At 42.4% G+C, this 15,613-nt stretch overlaps 1 protein-coding gene across 2 annotated transcripts in view; it reads right to left on the minus strand.

Annotated features, from left to right (window-relative positions):
- Nucleotides 1-13,718, minus strand: part of LOC148036522 (HEAT/U-box domain-containing protein) — a 102,890-nt gene extending 89,172 nt beyond the window's left edge. For both annotated transcript variants that reach the window (XM_087678513.1, XM_087678512.1), the window contains exons 1-2: nt 13,572-13,718; nt 7,907-8,018 (exon numbers count right to left, since the gene is read on the minus strand). In XM_087678513.1, coding sequence (XP_087534639.1) covers nt 7,907-8,018; nt 13,572-13,627 — 168 coding nt within the window. In that variant the 5' untranslated portion in view covers nt 13,628-13,718. The remainder of the gene's footprint in view (nt 1-7,906; nt 8,019-13,571) is intronic.
- Nucleotides 13,719-15,613: the final 1,895 nt, after the last annotated feature.

Genomic DNA, 15,613 nt, shown 5'->3' on the forward strand with positions numbered 1-15,613 from the left:
CTGGATGGAGTGATTCTGATTGGGCAGGTGATGTGGATTCGCGACGATCCACTACAGGTTATGCTTTCACCCTTGGATCTGGTGTTGTCTCTTGGAGCAGCAAGAAGCAGCCTACTGTGGCACTTTCTTCTACAAAGGCTGAGTATCGGGCCCTATGTTCGACCGCTATGGAGGCAGTTTGGCTCCGTCGCTTACTCGCGGAGATTGGCTTTTCCCAGACCGGACCTACGGAGCTGCGCGTGGATAACCAGAGTGCTCTTGCTCTGGCCAAGAACCCGGTGTTTCATGCTCGTACGAAGCACATTGAGGTTCAGTATCACTATGTTCGAGAGCGGATCGTGGATTCGGAGCTGGTGGTGGTCTATTGTCCTACGGCGGCCAATGCAGCTGATCTCTTTACGAAGCCTTTGCCTCAGGCTTCTTTGCTTCATCACATGCGGTTCTTGGGTCTTCAGTCTCTCCCAGGAGTTGAGAGGGGGTGTTAGCCTGCTCTTATTTAGTCTCAGTCTGTCATCTCCTGGTTGTGAGCTCCTGTCAGAGTCTGACAGGAGACAGAGGAGCTCTGTCAGTGTGTTTTCAGGCTGCCTTAGTATGTATGCAGCCCTGGGCATTTTACAGCCCAGTTCTGGGCTGTTTTTGGGGTGACTGCCCATTATTTTGGGCAGTCGGACCAGTTCTGGTCAGTCGGACCAGAACTGGCCAGTCGGACCAGATCTGGCCAGTCGGACCAGATCTGGCCAGGTCGGCCAGTTTAGCTGGTCGGCCAGTTTTCTGGCTGGGGGCTATTTATAGCTGCCCCCCCAGTCAGTCCAGCATTCATCTCTTTCATGCTCTGCAGGTTCAGCACTGCTCCCTCCGTCTCCGTCTCCGGCATTGGTGCTGCCTCTGCTTCCAGTCTGTCCTGGTTCCCTCACTGACGCTCCGAGCTGCGTGCAGGGACTGTTCTGTCCATTCCAGTGTATTCAGCATTCATCTCAGTCAGTGCAGATTTTCTTCCTTCATTCTCTGCTTCATCTTTCCTCTCCTCTGTGTTCGTGTTCTTCTTTCGCTACGCACTCTCACAGAAGGTTACCGGGCCTTTATATCCCAACAACCTCCCACTTAAAGGTTCGATATGAACCTCTAGCTAACCAACTCCCACTAGTCGAATGCAATGCTCGTGCTGAGCTTTGCTTAGACTTTTAGTGAGAACATCTACAGGTTATCTTATATTTTAGTCTTGGTCAATGTGATTTGACCATCTTCCAGAATCTATCCGATGAAGTGATATCGCACATCTATATGCTTTGTGCGTGAATGATACATAGCATTCTTAGCCAGATACACAACACTCTGACTATCACATCCCAAAACTGCAATACCCATAGACATGCCGAGATCATCTGCAAGTCTACTCAACCATATAGCTTCCTTAGAAGCTTGAGTAGCCGATATGTATTCAGCTTCAGTGGTACTCAATGCAACAATGTTCTGCAACCTGGAACACCAAGAAACAACCCCACCAGCAACTGTAAAGACATACTTGCTAGTGGATCTACGAGTGTCCAAGTCACTTATCATGTCTGCATCACAATAACCCTGCAAACTAAGTGCACCCTGCATAGAGCAAATACTTTTTCTTTATGTACCCTTAAGGTATCGGAAAATACACTTGACAACCTTCCAATGTGCTTTGCCAGGATTTGACATAAACCTACTAACAACTCCCACTACATGAGCAATGTCTGGACGAGTAGCAACCATAGCATACATAAGAGAGCCACAAGTTGATGCATAAGGAACTCCCTTCATAGCATTTGCTTCCACGTCATCTTTCGGGCTACTGGCTTTGCTAAGCTTGAGATAAGAAGGTAAGAGTACCCCAAAAGGCTTAGGTTCAACCATGTTAAATCTGTCTAGTAACTTTCCAATGTACTTTTCTTGAGATAAAAATAGCAATTTCTGCATTCTATCTCTATGAATCCTCATGCCCAAAATATGCTCTGCATTCCCCAAATCTTTCATGGAGAAAGCTGATTTCAGCTGATTTTTGAGAGCATCCAAGCTAGTCTTTCTTTTACTAGTTAACAACATATCATCCACATACAAAACAAGTATGATGGGGCTGCCATCTGTATCCTTTTTCATGTACAAGCAACGATCTGCATGGCTGAGTGTAAACTCATGAGATAGCATAAAAGTGTCAAACTTTTTGTACCACTGCCGTGGTGCTTGCTTCAGCCCATACAGGCTGTGTTTTAGTTTACACACCATTTGCTCTTTTCCAGGAGCTACAAAGCCTTCGGGCTGTTTCATGTAAATTTCCTCATCAATGTCACCATGCAAGAAAGCTGTTTTTACATCCATTTGATACAGCTCTAAGTCCAAAAGAGCAGTAAGAGCAAAAAGCACACGTAAAGTGGTCATCTTCACAACAGATGAGAAGACCTCTTGGAAGTCAATCCCTTCCTTTTGTGCATACCCTTTGGCAACTAGCCTTGCCTTGTACTTGGGTTTCCCATCAACTTTCTTTACTTTGTACACCCATTTGTTTGGAAGTAGCTTCCTTCCCTTGGGTAGTGGCACAAGATTCCAAGTATCATTTGCATATAGAGATTTAATCTCTTCCTGCATAGCTAGCTCCCACTTACTGCTGAACTCACATGACTTGGCCTCTTTGTATGTAAGAGACTCACTTTCATCTGTAAGCATCACATAATGCAAGGAGGGGTCAAACCTATGTGGTTGCCTTCTTATGCGTGTAGACCTGCGTACCCAATGATCAACATTTTCAAGAATTGGGTCTACATCTGGAGGTATATTATTTTCAGCATTTATTGGCTGCTGTAAGCCATTTTCAGCATGCTGTTCATGCTGTACAGCACCTTCATTTTCATTTCCAGCACCTGCATTTTCATAATCAGCAAGCCTATCTTGCTGTCCATGACCTCCTTGTGCTTCTATTTGCTGTCCATCATCATCTGGCTCAAAAATAACCGGCTGATCATCAGTTTCAACCTGTGGTACAGCACCTTGAGGCTCATTTTCTGAAGTAATGGGTGGTTGCAAACTCTGAAACTTCACCTTTTTCAGATCTTCATTAAAGGTTAAAGTGGCTTTCAGCAATTTTACGTCATTGAACACAACATTACGGCTGCAAATGATTTTCTTGGACTGAGGTAACCATACTCTGTAGCCAAATTCACCCTCATCACCATAGCCCATGAAAATGCCTTTGGTGGATTTTGGGTCAAGTTTATTCCTCAGCTCATTCCTAACATGCATGAAAGCATCACAGCCATATATGCGTAAATGGTCATATGAGGCTGATTTGCCAGACCAAACCTCCTCAGGGATGCCATTATTTAAGGACCTATTTGGAGAGCGGTTGCAAATGTGAACCGTGGTTTTGAGTGCCTCTCCCCAAAATGCAGGAGGGAGATTAGCAGTGGACAGCATGCACCACACTCTTTTACATAAAGTCATGTTATATCTTTCAACCACCCCATTTGAAGAAGGGCTGCAAGGGGCTTTAAGCTCCCTCTTAATACCATGCAAGTCACAAAAGGACTTGAATTCAATCAATGTGAACTCACCCCCACTATCAATTCTCAAGCATTTCAGCTTTCTACCTGTCTAAGTGGTCACAAATGCATGAAAAGTTTTAAAAACAACAAACACTTCACTTATCTTTTTCAGCAAGTACAGCCAAATCTTCTTGGAACAGTCATCTATAAAGGAGACAAAATATGCAGCACCACCCAACGATTTCACGAACATACTATATACATCAGAATACACCAAGTCCAAGACATTGGACTTACAAGAGACACCAGAGTAAAAGGAATTTTTTATTTGCTTTCCAAATTGACACTCGTTACAAAAGTCAAGTTTAGAGCCTTTTCCATCAACCCTCTTCAGAGAGGTAAGGACATCAAGTCCTTTTTGGCTCATATGGCCTAATCTCTTATCCCATAACTCCAAGTGGCTGCAAATTTCAGCAACTGCAAGAAACTTGCCATTTAAGGCTTTGCAGTGCAAACAATACAAAGTGCCCCTCTTGGTTCCTTTTGCAATCAGCATGGACCCCTTTTTCACTTTCCACAAACCACCACCAAATAGTGTGGTGTAGCCATGCAAGTCGAGCTGACCAACAGATAGTAAACTCTTTTTAATGCCACGCACGTATCTGACATCTTTAAGCACAAGCTCTTAACCATTGTCTAAAGACAAGTGTACAGTGCCAATCCCATCAATGCTGCAAGCATGGTTATTTCCAAGATACACCTTTCCATAGCTGCATGCATTGAACATAGCAAAACACTCCAACCAAGGAGTCACATAGAAAGAGGCACTAGAGTCTACAATCCAAGTCTGAGTGACACCATCATCAACTGACAAGAGTGACATCGTTCATGCCTGTCAGTAAATTTTGAATCGCTGGTTGAGACTCCTCTACAATCAAGGCAATGTGCTTGAGTGTGGAGAACCTTTAACAAGAAGGCCTTTAACCCTTGATAACCTCCCACTTAAAGGCAATGTGCTTGAGTGTGGAGAAAAAAAAAAGTGAGAAAGTACAATGTGTACATAGAAGTATAACAAGAAGAGGAATAGACGTTATCTCATTCTACACCCATTATCTTCCTAAGGAAAGCATAGTGTTCCACTGGGAGACTTTTAGTGAGCAAATTGGTAGGATTCTTATTAGTTAAGATCTTGACAAGTTACGTCTACTAGTCCTCAATCACTTCTCTAATAAAGTGATAGCATACCTTAATGTTCTTGGTCTTTGCATGAAATACCAGATTATATACCAACTAAATGGCACTCACAAAGTTTGAATGCAATGCAACAAAATGGCCTAACCATAGGGCCTCCTTGTTGCAAGCCTCAATGGATGCAATGTACTCAACCTAGGTAGTAGAAAAGGCCATGTATATTTTCACCCTGGACATCCAAGAAATAACACCTCCAGCAAAAGTAAAGATATATCCAAAGGTGAACTTCCTATTGTTTGCATGTCCTGCATAATTAGAGCCTATGTAGTCCACGACTCCAATATCCTGGCCACCATAACAAATACACATATTTGTAGTGCCTTTAAGATATCTCATGATACCATTCATGGCATCCCAATGTCGCCTACCAAGTGTCACCATATAATGAATCACAACTCCTACTACAAACGCTATGTCATGTCTAGTGGCTATCGTGGCATACATCAAGCTGCCCACTATGGATACTTGTGGAACCTTAGCCATCTTGGCCTCCTCATCATTTGACTGGGGACAAATTGCCCAACTGACCTTTACATGAGAAGGTAATGGGTACCCACCAATAGGCTTACCACCCTGCATATGTAACCATTTAAGGACTTTATACTCCTATGATAAGTAGAGAAGTCTCATAGAGTGATTGCACATAATACATAATACCGTCGACCATCGCATGACCCTGACACGAGCCACTGGTTGATTGACGCCTGCCTATCACAATGAAGTTATCGCCCGCCTGCAAGAATGGTTGTGCCCGCCTGTCGCCTAGTCGTCCATTGTCGCCCAGTCATCCACCTGGTCACGCCAATCGCCAGCCGCAGCAAGTCGCTGCCCGTCTGTCGCCCACGTGCCCTGCAACTGGTGCCCACTGCTCTGTCATGCTAGTCTGCAATGTGGTCACGCCACACACCTACCTGGTTACCTCGAGCAATATTCTGCTTGTCGTCGGCTACTGGTCTTCTTCACGGGAAGCGTGCACAAAGTCTGCTCCGATACTAGTTGTTGGACCAAGAGGAGACAGTAAACAGAGAGAGAGAGGTTGAGCTGGAGTGAGCGTGAGAGTGTGACGGCTGGAGAGAGTGGAAGCAGAGTGAAAGATACGAGTCGATTAGTGTACCAACAATGTATTGGTACACAAAGAATAAAATGTATTTATACTTAGGGCATGTAAAGGGTATGTTCACATGTACAATGTGCATGTAGATGACGTGGTGAAGATGTGTTCAAGGTCATCTTGCCCTCCTGTTATTCCTGCTTCTTGCAAAGGGCTTTCAGATCAAAGGCCGAGGTTTCATAAAAGAGAATCTCGCTCTAATACCATGTGAAGAAGTACCCTAGCACAAAAAAACACAAATGAAAGCGTACGACAAAGCATAAACTCAATAGAACACAATTAGGGTTAGGGTAACTCAAAGACAATGAATATACTGAAAATCTGGATGAATGACAGGCGCCTGATGGATCTGGACAGCAACGGGTAGCTTCCGTTGAGATTCCTCCACGAACAAGGTGTGGGCATTGAAGCTAGAGGACCTGAAACCTACAAAAACAATATTGGATTGAATGGAGGGTAGCCTACCTATTTATAGAAAGTTTTGGAACCTCATACCACGCATCGTTCTAAAATTCTCTCAAACTGCACACCATTTTAGGGTTTTCATTGATTAAGCATTTTTGGGGCTATTTAAGTAGCTGATTCAACATGTAATGCTTACATTAGCTCAACATCTACACCCTTCTCTGCTGCAAACAGCCTAGCAAACCTCTCCTACTGCAGCGTTTGCTGCAGGCTGCTACTGCCATGCTGTCCACGATCCCCTAGCAGCTGAGCCAGCTACCGCCTAGGCTATTGACACCCTCCAGCTGTTATGTTTTGCTGCTACTGCTGCCACCTAGCAGTCCTATACTCTTTGGAGGCTGCATTTTGCAGATCTCTCTCACTTATAGAGGCTGTGTTTGCTGCTGTTTGACATCTTGCACTTGCCTTACTGCGTTGCAAGATCCATCAGGAGTACCACACACTCTCCAACTCATTACCTCTTCCTCAATCCTCAAGACACGAGAGTTTAGGGTGCGATTCTCATTCCCTACACAGTTTTTTTTGCTGCATGAGCATTGTATTATATTTATTGATTCATTCATATCTTCACCATGTTCATTGTCTCTAAGTTACCCTAAACCTAACAATGTTTTGTTGAGTTTATACTTTGTCATATGCTATCATTTATATTTCTAAATAAGGGTATTTCTTTACATCTAGGCAACAGCCGAGTATTATTCCTATACAAGAATCCTCTCAACAACAAACTTCAAGAAACTGAATACATAGGGGAGATGATTGCTAGTGTTACTTTTGGACTTAACAAGTTGCAAACCTACTATAGAGACAAAGGACATATCTACAACAAAGAGACTTCTAAGGATCTAGAAGGAAATTGTCCGCAACATCCATGGGAAATGGGACAGTTTTGAGCACATGCAAAGGGGAAGAGACGCTTTTCTTGAGACTTGGAACAGGAACATTCTTCCACCTCTAGAGTCATACATGGTCTAGCACTATAGATCACATAGTTGGCTTTTCACACAATCATTGTAAAAGACATTCTCCTCTGAGCAATTAGCTTGAAAGCCATTTTTGTATTTTGTTTTATCATTGTTGTCTTATACAAAGCTTGTTCTGTACCAAGGTGCTTATAATAGAATTTTCTCATCTTGACTTCTTCGTTTTTAACCATCTACTTTCTTGATGTAGCTAGAGTTTTTTCCAATGGTATATTCACCGTAATGGACCTCCAAAATCAATTAATTTACATCAGAAAAAAATGGAAAGCCTATACAATCAAGTTCCAATATTAGATGCTACTTTGGTTTATATATTTTGTATCCACATTTTGCGCAAGGCATTTTGAATCAAACACAACTTGCAAAGGAATGTGTTCTGCCTTCCTAACACACACAAAGACCCTACCATCAACATTCTATAGGGAAAAGAACTTTTTGAGAGTGAGAAAAAGGTCCAAAGCTGTCATCAAGTAAGGTATATTTTCATAAGTTATGTCAATTGGCCTTTAAGGAAGAAAAACCCTTCACCATCATACCAAATACTAGTGGTGTTGCTAATATTTGAAATAATCATCAAATAACCTTCTTACCAAAACAGTCTCTTTATCTGGATTGTCAATGGCATCAATTCGAGAACTTCCAATGTAACCCCCAAAACCAGCCACTGATGGTTTTGTATTCTGTACCAGTGAAGCTGCCGCACTGGAAATCAAACAAACATGACTTAATGACACGCTATTGAGATTGTCAAAATTTTCTCTGCCTGAGCCAACCAAACTGGCCTAATAGGGCCAGAAATGCAAAGATAATTTATTTGAGATCTTGAAGTTCAAATCTGCGGACCTTTAAAGGCAGCTTATAATGTTTTCCAACTTAAATGTAGCATAAAAGCCAAATAATTTCCTGTATTAGTTTTTCCCATACATTTCATATGGCAAACACGTACAGATATAGAAGTATGATTAGAGTATCATTCAACCCTTGCGGCTGAACCGGATGTGATCCTAATTTTATAAACAAAACAACCAAGGAAATATATATTCTCCAAAGAGTTACAAAAGATTAGTCATCAAATTTCAACTTTCAAACTTCATTGTCCTTGCATCATAGACACTTTTGCAAAAGCAGCATAATTTTTATTTTCTAGGAACTCTATTTTTTAATCTCATAACGGGTAAGTATCTTTTCCTTTGTCCATACACATACGAAATCATCCATTTCCCAAACCACACAATTATGATTCCAACCATGATTTCTGATATTGCATAATCATTGCCTCAATATGAAGTATTAACGTATCAATTATATTTGAATGGCTAGATAATCACTTGTTTTGCACTTACAATTAGCATCTATCAGTTTTAATCTGTCACACAATCACTTGTCAATAGGATTTTCGGCAAGTTGCTGATCATATGTATCAAGATGAGAGAGACCTTTAGTGAGGGCAACTATCAAGACAATGGAAGAAGAAACTTGATCATCGTATACCACACATCATGGACCATCAAAAATGACATGAAACCCTGAAGTTGCAATGGCTGAAATAGAAATAAGATTCTTCTTGATGCCAGGCACATAGAGAACATCATGCAATGTCAAAGGAGTGCCCAAAACGGAGACAACCTGCACATGACCAATGCCTTTAACTACATAAGAGGCATTGTTAGCACACAAGATTATAATACCCCCCCCCCCCCCCCTTAAGTACATGAGAGAGAGAGAGAGAGAGAGAATAATAATGCTCGGCAAGAGGGGATGTGCTTAGATGCACCAATGTCGAAATACCAAGGAGAAGTTGCATCAATGATAGAAAAACAAGTATCATTAATAGAAGGATTTACTGACATTGAATGAAAACAATACAATCCTTAAACTAAGAATAGTTCACACTCGTGTGAGAACAAGACCGGACTCCTCCTGTAATGCAATGTGCTTACGACATTCAATGATGTCATGCCCCATCTCTTGGCAAAAATTATCCCTCTTGGGTTTGTCGGTTACACCCTTTGAAGGGTTGGAAGAGGATGATCTAGGATGGAAGGATGTCTTCGATGAAAAAGGAGTGGAAGTAGAAGAATAACCACCTTGAAAGTTTGCTGATTTTTTACCAACAGCCTTGTTTTCTACCTTCAGTTTGTTGGCTTTTTTGCGATGATGGGTGGAAAGGCCTGTTCTATCACCATAGTAGCATTGCAATTGAGATAGCTTTGTTCTTCCTACAACAAAAGAGACACAAGCTGGTCGAAATTGTAGGTAACTTGGTTGCCCATAGTTACCAACCACAACATGGTAGCAAAACTTTGATGACTCCGGTAGGCCATTAAGAGTGATAGAAACAAGCTAATTATTTGGGACCTCTTCATCAATATTTAATAATTGTTCAATAATATCTTTGATGTCGATGAGATAGGCATCCATATTACCTCCTTGTTCCATGCGAGTAGGAACGGGTGTGGCAATAGAAAACGGCCTTGGAGGACCCTACATAAGAGAAGGGAATGGAGCTTGTAAAGGCCACTCTCCTACCAACCTGACGCGATAACAACCCTTATAGAGGAATCCTCAATACAAACGGCTTGCTCAGTGAAGACAACTTGAGTACCAAGCCTAGTAAGGCCATAAAGTACTAAGAGGATTGAAAAGCCAAGCCTAGTACATAAAGAGCCTATGAAAGGGAGCTCAATACGTAGGCTGGAAACAAAGGCAAACTGCCAACACCACAAATAGGCACCAATACAATGTCACCAACAGTACTGAACCCTCAGAAGGGTATAGATCCTGCAACAAATCACCTTGTGGAATCGTATGTCTAGAAGCTCCACTATCAACCAGCCAAGGCCTCTCAGAAGACGAGGCAACCACGGAAGAAGGTTTCTCCAAGTCAACAATATGAAGGAACATTGACTCATGAGTAACCGCTGGAGTAGAGATGAAAGGCTCCGACATTTCAGCTTCATCCTTCGCTCCCGGATAAAGGTGAGTGTACTTCTTCCAACATTTCTCCTCTGGATGTGTCCCCTTCCCACAATATGGGCATTTAGGCTTCTTCGAGTGGGGGTTAGAGCCTAAAGAACTCTCCGGGATTTGAGCCTTTGACTTACATTTCTTCTTCTCCCACACACCCCCTCCCCGGAACTTGCAACAAAAGCTTTGGTGGAGGTGGATCCTCTAGCTACCTCTTTGGTGCGCTCATCATGCTCCAAAACAAGCGGAGCAAGCTCCTCCCATAGAAGCTTCTCATAGGTCCTCAATGTAAAAAGGCTGGTGTAGAAGACATCAAATGGGGAGATGACAATTGAGTCAAAAGAATCATAGCCATATCCTCTGAAGAGATCGTCTCGCCAAGGGATGCAAGCCCATCCCTCATGCCCTCCAACATGTTGATATGATCCTTCCATGGAAGAAGAATCATCAACAAGGAGCATCTGTAATTTCTTCCCGAGAGTAATCTAATGGGCAAATGTCTTCTGATGGTACAAAGAAGCAAGCTTTGTCCACACTTCTGCTGCCCTCCACAACCTACACATATACAGTAGGTCAAAATCCTGTAAGCTCATAAAGAGGAAAGACCGAGCTCTAGCATTGAGCTCATCCCATAAGGCCACACAATCCATTGATGATCCAACTGTGGGATTCTTCACGAGATAGGAAATAGGGTGGGTAACAAAATCCCAAAGATTGAAGGTATGGAGGATACACTCCACTTTACATGACCAAAGTAAGTAGTTTGAACCATCAAGCCGGTCCTCTTTGGGTAAAGAAGGGAGTACAGGCACGTGTAGAGAGGGTGCCATGAATGGCATATGAAGGCCAGCACGAATAGGCCTTTTGTGAAACATGGAGAGAACGGGAAGGAGAGGGTTCCCGAACAAACAGGCTGGGTGACCTTTATTCGTCACGTGAACTAGCACAAAAATCTCTCCATCTCTCAAAGGAAGGAACAAAGACCTCATCCTCTGAGTCAGCAAAGAACCGGTGATAAGACATCTTCGTATATACCTACAATCTCCCAAAAAGCTACGTGTGATAGAGAAACAACTGTCGCCTGCCACCACGAGGCTGTCACTTACATTAAAAAAACTATCACCCACAGCAGAAAGCTATTGCCAAGGTGGAGGAAGCTATCACCTGTTGCAAAAATATGTTAATGCCTACAACAAGGAGTGAACACTAGCAAAAACACAAATTTGTGTTTTGGGCAAAACACAAAAGTTAATGCCACCCCATGTAGAAAAGCTACCGCCTAGTCCCTAGAGACTATCGCCTGGCTACTTGGGGGCGAAAACGAGAAGTGGACCACCTATGCATGCTATAAACACAGTAAACATAGGCTGAAAATCTGTGTTTTGAAAATCTAGGCTACTCCACAATGAAAACCTGCTCTTCTACAAGAAATCTCCAAACTATGTCCTCACTTAGGCGATGATACCATGTGAGAGTGCACAACGGAAGAGAAATATGAACACAGAGAGAAGCAAAGAGAGAGAGAGCATAATATGAGGGACGAATACTCCACTGACTAAAGAAGAATGTTGATACAATGATGATGAGCTGATTAGTCCCTACACAGCCCATGGCATCAGTGAAGGCACCAGATCAGGTTGATGATGACAACAACACCAAAGCTGGAGGAAGATGATGGAGTCGGTGTGTGCACCTACCAAAAGGAAGGAATATGACTTGTCACCTAATAATAATGAAGAGTGAATAGGAGCGAGCTATAAATAGCCAATAATTCCCAAATTTGGCCAACCTACTCCCCAGAAGGATGTCAAAAAGCAGACCGACCAGCATTTAATGTTGGTCATGCTAGTAAAAATGCCAAAAAATAAACGTGGCACAAAAAAATCCCAAAAGGCATGAACAATGTTTGACAGGCAAGGACAACTCGAGAAATGCAAAAACTGCACAAGAAAAGCACACTTCCTTCTCGATCTTCATGAGAGACCTCATCCTTTGAACTTGGTGACCTTCCTTCTCGATCTTCATGAGAATTAGAGTAATAATCTCTCCACAGGTCAAAGGAATGATGAGAGACCTCATCCTTTGAATCATCAAAGCTTGCAAATTGGTGATAAGACATCTTCTATGACCAAAAAATACCCAGAAACTTGAGTTTACTACAAATAGCCTCTCGAACAATGGAAAATAGCTACAAATTCGATTGGAAAGTTGATGTAGACAATCCGCCCGGGAGAAATCTTTGTCACCTTGCCAAGCACTACTATGTTTTAAGCAAAATGCTGATGAAAACCTACCACCAAATGAAGTTGGACTGTCACTTTAACAAATCACTAATCACAAGACTATCACCAGCTGGAGGTAAGTTGCATTTCAACAAAACCCTAATCTGGAAGGCTTCATTAGTAATTTGGGATGGTCACATCAGCTCCACACAGCTCTGTGGTCTCTCGTATAGCTCTCGTACCATGTGAGAGTGCACAATGGAAGAACACAAACACACAAAGAAAGGAAGAGAGAGACAACAGGAAGAAAAAGGAAGAAATCTGCACTGACTGAAAATGAATGCAAAATACAACGGTGTGGACTAATCAAATTCCTACACATAGCCCAAGGCGTCAATGAGACCACCAAATGAGACTACAAATGATAATGGCAGCAGCAACAGCACAGAATACTGAGGAAAATGCAGAAGACGAAGAAGGCCGCTAGTCTCTCTCTCTCTCTCTCTCTCTCTCTCTCTCTCTCTCTCTCTCTCTCTCTCTCTCAATCCACCAAGGCTATAGGCAATATTGGCACGTCACCGAACAGCTCTACCTCGACTTAGACAAACCCCTATGAGATATCTTGAGATGATATTGATCCCCGTATTAGTTCCACATTGTATTCAATCCCTAGTGCTTTTTAATATTTTCAATTATTTACAGTTTCCTAGCTAGATGGTTTTAGTTTATAATCTCATTCTTCTACTTGGAAAACGCCATGACAGCTTCTTGAACTTCAAATGTATCTACTTTTGCTCATAGGTTGGCTTGGACCTTTGTAGACGTTAATACAACTCTCTCTCTCTTTTTTTTTTTAGTAAATACAACTCTCTCTCTCTCTCTCTCTCTCTCTCTCTCATTGTCATGTGTTAGGCAACCCCATGACAGAATACACTTGCGAGTCAACTCTACACAACACAAACACACGCACAAGCAATCAATAACTGGCTCTAATATTCGGAAAGGATCGCCACTGATAGAATGATTCCCATTTGCAGAGTTCCCATAGATCTTAAGAAGCCCCTACCTGCTGCTTGAAGGGCGACTCTTGCTTCTGTTAGGATCTCCTTTCTGGCGACCCATTGTCCCTTGCGTGCAGACTCCAGAGCCGGGGAAAATTGTGACGTGTGTGTGTTCGTGCGTGCGTGCGAGAGAGAGAGTGTGTGTGTGTGTGTGTACACGCACGCTCAACGTAAAATGTTTATATATTAGTCAGACCTTTGCGTTTGAGGTTTTTACATTTTAGAAAAATTATAACGCCGACTTACCTGTTAGAAAGAAAAATATTATTCTTACATTTGTGAATCTCTAAAGAGGGTGGGACGAGAGCAATAGTTTTTTTATGTTTTTAATAATGCCATAGAATATACATCAGCCCTTAAGACTAAGCGACTTAGCTAGAGTTTGAATGGAAATCTAGCTATTTTTACTTAGGTTATGTGGACCAATAATGTTGCGCCCCCTATATTATGCCAACACACACCCCCAAAAAAAAAACAAACAAACAAAGAACTCCATTTTGGTCTAATCAAGCAGCAAAAACTCAATAATATGATTGAAGGGCTTGAAGCAACATGGCATATCAAGCTACCATGTCACCTACTCTCTTATTGGTGCACGCACGGTTGTCTTTTTTTTTTGCGAGCTTTTTTGAATAAGTGAAACTATTTTATGGCCTTCAATATCTACTATCTTCAACCATCATGAGCTCAAACTTATTCTCCAAGCTCACCTCACCTAGGATTTTGTGAGAAACATTGGTTGGTCGAGAGGGGGCTTGATATATGTCACAACATTGTTCCCTCTACCCTAGAGCCTTATATTCCACCTTGGATATGCAATTCTTCTTCCATGGCCCCTTTAGGACCATCAAAATTTCTTGCTTACATTTCAAACTAACAAGTAGGTAAAACATCTTCATTTTCCCAAACACTCTATTATTCCTAAACCACCAAATATACCTACTTATCATTGCTCTCATTACATTCTGCATGACTAAAGATCTTTCATTTCGCTTGCTTAAGTCTCCAAAGAAGGTCGTTTCGATTGTGATGTCTCCATCTAAGCTTGTGAAAGGTGGAGCAAGTGGTGAGAGAAAAAGTAAAAGCAAGAAGATATAAGAGCTATGGAGCTTCAAGCAAGAGAGACCAAGAGAGTGTGTGGGAACTCCAACAATCACAATCTATCACCTCCACACATAGCCTTCTCATAAGTGAGAGGCTTACCAAAATTTATCAATGTGACATAATGCATAGAGGGCTCAAAGTGATCAAGAGGATGTGAAGCTCTAGTAGAGCATTGTGGGGTTTACACTGCATGCTCACTACCTATCCTCTCTATCTAGCATTATGATCCTACACAATGAAAGGGAAGTAGAGCCCAGGAGGAAAAAGCTTGGCGGTGAGAGCTATGGCGGATGGAGAGCAAGAGCGAGAGAGAGAGAGAAAGAGACTCAAAAGTGGGAACTCCAACAACCACAATGTGTGACCAGGCCTTTCTTTATTCAAATTGTCACTAAAAGAATAAAGAATAAGTGACTGTGACGGGCGCCCGCCACCTGTAGTGTGTAGTGGCAGGTACTGTCAGTATAGTAAAGTGTAGTAATACACGGGCAACTAGGTGGAGGCGCTTTTATCCCCAACAACCTTCCAATTAAAGGCGAATCTGTCCCAATGAGAGAGAAGAGAAAAGAAAAGACAATACAACATGTACACACATACAACAAGATTAGGAAAAAGGCGTCATCTCATCCAACGCCTATCAATCTCCTGAGGCAGGCAAAGCGCTCCGTAGTGAGGCTCTTCGTGAGCAAGTCTACAGGATTCTGCTCAGTCGAAATCTTGACAAGGTCAACAGACCTGTCCTCAATGACCTTGCGAATGAAGTGATACCTCACCTCAATATGTTTCGTCTTCGCATGGAATACCGGATTCTTGGCCAATTGAATGGCACTCATAGAATCCGAATGCAATGTAGGCATAGCATCTGTCATACCAAGGTCTTCAATCAAACGGCCTAACCAGATAGCCTCCTTGCAAGCCTCTGGGGGTTTAATATACTCGGCCTCTA

Source organism: Lygodium microphyllum, chromosome 5 (assembly GCF_053477565.2).
Source record: "Lygodium microphyllum isolate KBCC chromosome 5, Lygodium_microphyllum_v1.1.10, whole genome shotgun sequence".
Lineage (NCBI taxonomy): Eukaryota > Viridiplantae > Streptophyta > Polypodiopsida > Schizaeales > Lygodiaceae > Lygodium > Lygodium microphyllum.